Source organism: Zea mays, chromosome 5, assembly GCF_902167145.1.
Source record: "Zea mays cultivar B73 chromosome 5, Zm-B73-REFERENCE-NAM-5.0, whole genome shotgun sequence".
NCBI classification, from domain to species: domain Eukaryota; kingdom Viridiplantae; phylum Streptophyta; class Magnoliopsida; order Poales; family Poaceae; genus Zea; species Zea mays.
In genome coordinates, this window is record NC_050100.1 from 85,709,598 (window position 1) to 85,717,114 (window position 7,517).

The 7,517-nt window shown below is 46.1% G+C and overlaps 1 protein-coding gene across 1 annotated transcript; it reads left to right on the plus strand.

Annotated features, from left to right (window-relative positions):
• The first annotated feature begins 5,688 nt into the window (after positions 1 to 5,688).
• On the plus strand, positions 5,689 to 6,918 carry LOC103626666 (Auxin-responsive protein SAUR71). Its single transcript, XM_008647058.4, has one exon. It carries the CDS (start codon positions 6,167 to 6,169, stop codon positions 6,545 to 6,547), a length of 381 nt encoding a protein of 126 aa, XP_008645280.1. The 5' UTR covers positions 5,689 to 6,166; the 3' UTR covers positions 6,548 to 6,918.
• Positions 6,919 to 7,517: the final 599 nt, after the last annotated feature.

The window sequence follows — 7,517 nt, forward strand, 5'->3', positions numbered from 1 at the left end:
AAATTTTCCACCAACCATGCTAGCTTCGGCCGAGGGCTCTCTCGCATCTTCAAAGGACAAGGTAGCTTCGGATTGCGCTAAAATCTTCACATGTTCGCAGCCCTTTTTCTCCAAAATGGTGGCAATTCCCCTGGCACCCGAGAAGGCACATATGTCTCCGCGGCTATTTAAAATTTCTTCGAAGGCCTCAGCTTCGTGAGTAATCCATTCGATGGGACCTTCGGGGTTGCCTCTTGTAAAGTTCTCTTCGCTCGAGAACGCGCCGACACTGGCGAAGCTAGTTTTCAACTTCTTAACACACTCCATAGATTTGTTATAGCATTTTTTCCTGGACGAACGAAGCTCTTCAACAGTTCCCTCTAAATAATTTGCCCATTGGTCGCTAAGTTCTCGCTTCGTTTCTTCAAGTATGCGCTCTTCTTTGGCTCTGGCCAGTTGTTTTCGAAGATCTTCAATTTCACGCTTCTGAGCCTCAGCTTGACCTTTAAAAATAGCTTCGTCTTCTTTTATTCTGCTTATCAATGAATGCAATATTTTATCTTTTTCGAGACCTTCGTTCCTCAGTTCAATTACTTCGGAACGAAGGTTGCTCAGAGCTATAGCGCACCCTTCGTCTTCAGCATCTTTTTGAGCCCTGAGGGCATTGCTAAGTATAAGGCTCTGCAAAGAAAAATGTGTGTGCATCAATAGATTTAAGCAAACAAAAAATTTGGTTTCAACAAAAAATACAAAGATCTCATTTTCTGCACCTTTAAGCTATTGTATGCCAGGCTGTCGGCCAGTTCGTTTTTTGACAACACCGAGAGCCCGTCTTCAAGTGTTGGGAATCCGAAGCTCTTGCTTATCTCCCGACAAACAGAAATCTCCTTGCTGTCAGGAAGACAATACAAAAAGTCTTCTTCTCCACTGCCGTTGAATATTAACGCTCCCTTTGGATACTTCAGTTTTTGGGCGTAATGCTGGGCCTCTTGCTTCTCTTTTTCTGATAATCTTTTCCCCGAAGCATGGCGAACAATATAATCAAGGATTCTGGGGGATGCTTCGGGGGCAATAGCACTGATTTCTTCAACAAGAATCGGCTCCGGTATTTTTTCTTCCTCGGTATCCAAGGATTTTACTTCCGTGGGCTCTGAGGGCCCAGCTTCAGCTTCAGTTTCTTGCTCTGGAGCCTTAGTGTTAGGAATTTCAGCTTTTGCTTCGGAAGTTGCAACAGTCTTCTTCGGAGTTGTGCTTGAGGACTTAATTGTTTCCAGAACGTCTAACACATTGACCATTCTCTTTCTTTTCGGAGTCACCGCTGGCGCCTTTTGATTTTTTATTGTCTCAACATTTGCTGAAGGACTTAAAGTTTCTGATATTTTTGATCCCTCAGTTGATCCTTTTACTTCTTCCATTTTTTCTGTTAATGGCGCTTCGGCCATTTCTTTGGTTTCTGGTAATAAAATCTTTAGTTTTTCCAATTCTATTCTTGTTGGCGCTTCGGCCATTCCTGCGACTTCTGGCAGCAAGGTTGGCTTGGTTGGCTTTTCAGCTTCGGTGGCCGAAGAGGTCTCTCCGGTGAACTCAGGCACCGAGGCTGGTTCAATATAGTGTGGCCGATGTGTGAGGACCTTTATCCTTTTTCTTTCCGGTGCTGGCTCACTAGGAGCAGTTGTAGCTCCTTCTTTCGTAGAGGATGTGCTTTTTCTTTTCTGCCCTCGAATAGGATAACGATAATCAGGGTAGACGAACCCGATTGCGTCAAACACCCGGTTCAGTCTTTTCTTTTTTCGGCCTCCGAAGGCTGCTGACAGTGCAGTATCTTCGGCCTTCGAGTAAGCCCCAAGCAGTTCATCACTTAAATTTTCAATGCTCTTAAGCCAGTCATCATCTGGCTCAACGAATTTATCTCCGAATTTGAAAGTATACTTTAGCCTGATAAGTCCACTTTCGTCAGCCTCCTTTATGGTTTCTTGCGGCATTTCCCATTTCTCCGCAAGCGGCCATATTCTGAAGGAAATATGCTCTTGTACCAAATCTCTCGTTCCAATAAAAGAACAAATAACACCGAAGGCTCTCTGGCATTCTTCGACAGCTTCATTCATTTCAACCTTCGGCCTCCGCAGGCCAAAGCTTTGCCAAATAGGGCGCATAATTACACCTTTGATGTCTTCCCGTATTTTCAGGTCATTCTTCACATAAAACCATTCTGTCATCCAGTCTCCGGGCCATCTCTTTCGAAAGGTTGGCACGGGACAGCTTGACCCAGACCGAGAAATGAAACTGTAGCAGCCAAAATTATTGTGATACTGTTCCTTACCCCAAGGTTTTGTTTCGTTTGATAATTCGTGTATATTGCAGAAACTTTTCGTATCAGGTTCCAGACCTTGGCTTCTCACAGCCCACACGAAGATATTCAGCCTTATGATTGCTTCAGGGGTAAGTTGGTGAAGATAGACTTCGAATATTTTCAGCACCTCTACGACAAAGTTGCTCAGGGGAAATCGTAGTCCAGCTTTCAAAAAGCTTCGGTACACTACGACTTCATTTTCTTCAGGGTTCGGACAAGTCTTTTCTCCTTCGTCGGCCCTCACAACGGACAAGTCCCGGAAATACCTTCCTCTCATATTGGCAAGATGATTTTCTTTGATGCTTGATTTGCCGAAAACCGCATGGCTTGGTCGCCAAGGGCGATCTTCGGAGTCTTCACCACCACTATCCACATCATAACTGTCGCTGTCATCAGTATCTTCAGACAAACCTTCTAAAATCTCCTTGGTGATTTTTTCTGTATTGGTCTTCGACATTGCTATAAGAAACCCCAGATTCTTCTCCTCAGAGAGACTTAGCTTCATCTCGGCAGCAGCCTTCTTATCTTCAGACATCTTCGGAAACACTAAAAACTGTTTTCAATGCCGAAGCTTTAAAACTTAGAAGCTAAGCAAATCTTGGTGCGCAAGAGCTAAAAATTGAGTGAGCGAGAGCAGATGGCAAGAGAGCGTGCCAAATGAGCTTGCGGTATGATCTTATTTATACGCCCAATGCGTTAAAGATTGAAAGACCCCACTTGTCAGTGAATGTTGCTATTCTAGCAAAGGGAAGGTGTTTTTTCGGACCTTCGGCTTAAGGCCTTCATCCGTGTCGCAATTTAAATTTATTATTCTAACAAATTAATATTGCGAGGGGCTACTGTTGGGGGCCTTCGGCTTCCGAAGGTCCTCAAAAACAAGATTTAACAGTGTTTTGGAGTATAATGTGTGAACAGGTATCTTCGGACTCGAATCGGTACCACAGTGGGAGAAGCCCAAGGAATACGAAGGTCTACACAGCACCGAAGCTGTGAGCAGGAAAGCTTCGGCGTAATAGCAGAAAAAGAAACCGACTTAAAGATGAAAAGGCTATTCAGACCTCGGTAGATTACTGTAGAATTACTACCAAATGTAAAGGGCATGAATGTAATTTTATATGAGCTGTGTCCCGTGCCTATAAATAGGTGAACAGTACCCCCGTACTGGTCACGCGGATTTGGCATCTGCTTTTGCGTCACACCTGTACTTTTCATCTTTCAAGCTGAAGGTACATTTGTAATTCGATATCATTCCTGTTTCCTCGTAATAATAAATGCTAAAATAAGTTAACAATAACATATAGTTGTCTATGTTATCGTTTATATTCCTCATAATTCTTTCTTCGTCATCGTATGCTACATTTATGAAGGTACGCCCTTCATAACCTTCGTCCAAAAATCATTATATCCTAAGGGAAATAATGCTTCGAAGGACGAAGGAATTTATCGATTAACATTTTCTGTGTTGCCTTGTTCTTAACTCATAGCATTTGAGAACAAGTCCCCAACATAGTATTTTTGCAATTTTGAAACAATACTATGGTATTTGATGATACTATAGTATTGGAGCTCAAAAGGTGTTTGGTTTGTACAGTCAAAACTCAGTTTTAAATACCATGGTTTACCCAAAACTGTGGTATTTTTAGAGTTTTCGAAACTCCACTCCAGACCTCAGTTTTCTTCTCTTCTCTCTACATATACTTTGTTTTACCAATAGAACCAAACAGATCTCGGTTTTGAGCAATACTGTAGTTTTACTGTGATAAAGCAATACCGTAGTATTTATGTCATGTACAATTGTAACTATGGCATCTCAAAACTACAGTATTTCAAAACTGCATTCCCAAACAGGCCCTTAGGTCTAGACCTGTGTATCGAATACTCCAAAAATACCACGATTTAGGCTAAACCATGGTATTGAAAACTCTGAATTCTAGTGATATCCTAAACAACTTTTGGTCTAGAATACTGTAGTGTTAGCAGATTCTATGGTATTTCTCAAAAACCATGAAAAAACTCCACTTCTAAACAGACCCTTAATTCCCCATAGAGTAGCCACACCTATATATCTAGGTTGAGCCATCTCAAACAAATTCTAACCGAATTCACTACCATTTTAACGTATATAAAAAGAGCCCCAAGCCGTTAGGGGTTTAATTTTTGACGCTCCCACCACCATGCACGAGCGACAGTCGCCTACCTAGACGCGTGCGGCGGCGGCGATTCCATGAGAGCGCACAACGTCTAGTTGATATTTTATGTCAACGTCAATAGTTGATATTTTATGATACTTTGTTTAAGAGATAAGGTGTGGTTGCCTTTTTAGCACCTTGTATTTTTTCTCATTTGGTCCTTCTTGAGTACGTAGCACCGAGTCTCCATCTACGCACAAAAAGAAATGCTAAAGAAGCTATACAAGGGCCAGGAGAGAATTTCTGAACTTAAATATGTGAGCAATTTAATATATTACCGGATCGCTCCACCGCAGATACAAACGAATACATAAAAAGAACTCATAAATTGGCTTTAAAAAGTTGATGAAACGACTATGGAAGAGGAAGATAAGGGTGAAGAGTAGTATTGTGTCAGTTATATTTATGGGCTATGTAATTTTTATCTATATATTTAAGTTACGTGATATTTAATTGTTTTATGAGTCATGTAATTTCATTGGAATTTGGAACTCAACAAAAAAAACTAAGGTGAGTATTTGTGTGGCTAAAATTAAAGTTGAATGCTATAGCATTACGGTAGAGATAAAAGACCGATAGTAAAGTTAATAAACTTATATATCGCGTACATAAATACTGGTTGAATTCACCGGAGGCGCAATGACGGTGCCCGTGGATGCATGAACCATCGACCATGATGCGTCGAGACGTACTGTACGCGTTACGAGTATACGTACGTAGAAACAAGTATACATACTACTAGTCTACTTCCAGCACTGCGGTAAGCCGCGCGTAGAGACAGACACGCGTACATCAACGTAGAGGAAATATCGCAGCGTACGGCCGGGAGAAACGTAGTAGTAGGGGGAAAAAATGGAAGCGCTTGGTCGCTGGTGACACTTGACGTTTCTGCCAGTGGGACCGGGGAACTAGAAGTTTCGCAGCAGACGAGACAAGAGGCGGCCATCGCGCGCGCCATGCACGTCCGTATTCCACCGTTCCCGTGTGGGCCCTCCCGTAGATTTTTGTCTATGCTCAGCGTGCAGCCTCGCGTGTCACGGTCGCCGCCACAGCCCCAGTTCCAGGCGCGGCCGTACGGGCCCGGACCACGGACGCAGCACGGCACCGGTGGGACCCGCCCCCCGTCGTCCGTCCCATCCGGTCGGTCCCTGTGGCTGGGCCCACGCACCGCCGGAAGCTGGCTGCTGGGTGGTGGTGGTGGCGCTGGCAAGGCCGGCACCCGGCAGCAGCAGCAGTCCACTCCTGTCCACCCCCACCGGTGGGTGGCTCCTTAAAAGGGCCGGCGGCCATGGTCAGGCCGGCAACTCGGGCCCGGCCCACCGGCTTTCTGTCCCCCGCATCTGTAGCCGGGCGGGTACAAAACTTGTACTACGACGCGACGCCTCCCCTCCGGCCTCCAGGCTCCCGGCTCCGGCTGCCTCTTTCTCTTCTCTCCTGCTCCTTTCTATAAAGCGCGGACCTCCCAGTCCCACTCCCTTCCCGCACCGCAGACGCAGAGCAGCCAAACGCCACCTCGAGCCCCCGAGCGCCTGCGCAGACCGCAGCCAGGAAACCGCCTTCTCCGACATCCGGCTCTCCTCCACGCTCCCGCTACTCCGCTCCAGCTCCACCGCCACCACCACCACCGACCCACCCATCCCATCCAGCCATGAAGCGGCTCCTGCGGCGGCTGTCCCGCACGGTGGTGGCGGCGGCGGCGTCCAGCGAGGACGGCGGTGCGGCGGCGCGGCCCAGCAGCAAGGACGACGGGAGCAGGAGGCGCAGGAGGAAGAAGGCGGGGTCCGTGCCGGAGGGCCACGTGCCCGTGTGCGTGGGCGAGGAGGGCGGCCCCGTGGAGCGCTTCGCCGTGCGCGCCGAGCTGCTGGGCGAGCCGCCCTTCGCCGCGCTCCTCCGCCGCGCCGCGCAGGAGTACGGCTACGCGCACCCCGGCGCGCTCCGCATCCCCTGCCCCGTCGCCGACTTCCGCCGCCTCCTGCTCCGCCTCTCCCGCGACCCCGCGCCCGCCGCCGGACGCTACGCCTACGCCTAGGCGCCGTCCGTCCCTACTTCGTGCTCTCCGCCGCCGCTGGAGACCGTCTGCGCTTCCGCGGTTTTAGCCCTACTACTAGGGGGCGGCAGGATGGGGCTCTCCTTTTTATTTTTCCTCTTTTTTTACGGCTTGCTAGTGTAGTAGCCGTACTAGCAGTAGCTGCTCGATGGAAGAACTACAGCCGGGTGTCTTATTTTTTTACCCCCTTCTGGTTCTAGGACTCTCCTCGCAGTGTGGTGCGCGTCTGTGCTTAGAAAAAAGTTGGCTGGAGAATTCGGCATTAACCGATGCTCCTCCATTTCCATCCAGGCCATTCATATTAGTGTTGCCTGTTGATGAGGTAATCAGTAATTTCCTCTTTTTTACCGCCAGATTGTTTCGAGTCCTCCCATTCTCCAATGCATTATACCAGTGCCGTTTAACTTAGGGCTGTAATTATAAGACATGGCTAAAATATAAATATAATAAAGTAGACGTGGTTAAAACATGTGTTGCGAGCATTCAATTAATTTAATTAACTAATTAGTTAGTTCCCTATCTTGAGAACAGAGTTAAACACAGTGTCTTCGTTAAGTACATATATAGCGGAGAGACACAAAAACGGTTCTCAAAGCACAATAGACAAAGAAGAGATTCTATTAAAAAAATTAAGTATCTATAAATATAATATATTAATAAATCTAGAAGTAAATGTTTTTATATAATATTGTGTCGATATAACAGACAAGAAGTGAGACGTTTGTCGCTACTTGGGTTACTAGCCACGGAGATATGGCTCTACAATTTTTTTTGCAAATGTCACACATTAATAGCCTTTACATTAAACACTACTATACATAACCTAAGATACATGCGTTGAGTTTTTTTATATTTAACGCTTTAGATATACTCGAAGACATAGTGGGTGTTTGATTTTTAGGGACTAATGTTTAGTCCCTACATTTTATTCCATTTTAGTTTCAAAATTAGC

Excerpts from the sequence above, each read along its gene's own strand:
- LOC103626666 (XM_008647058.4), top strand. The coding sequence starts at position 6,167 with ATGAAGCGGCTCCTGCGGCGGCTGTCCCGCACGGTGGTGGCGGCGGCG.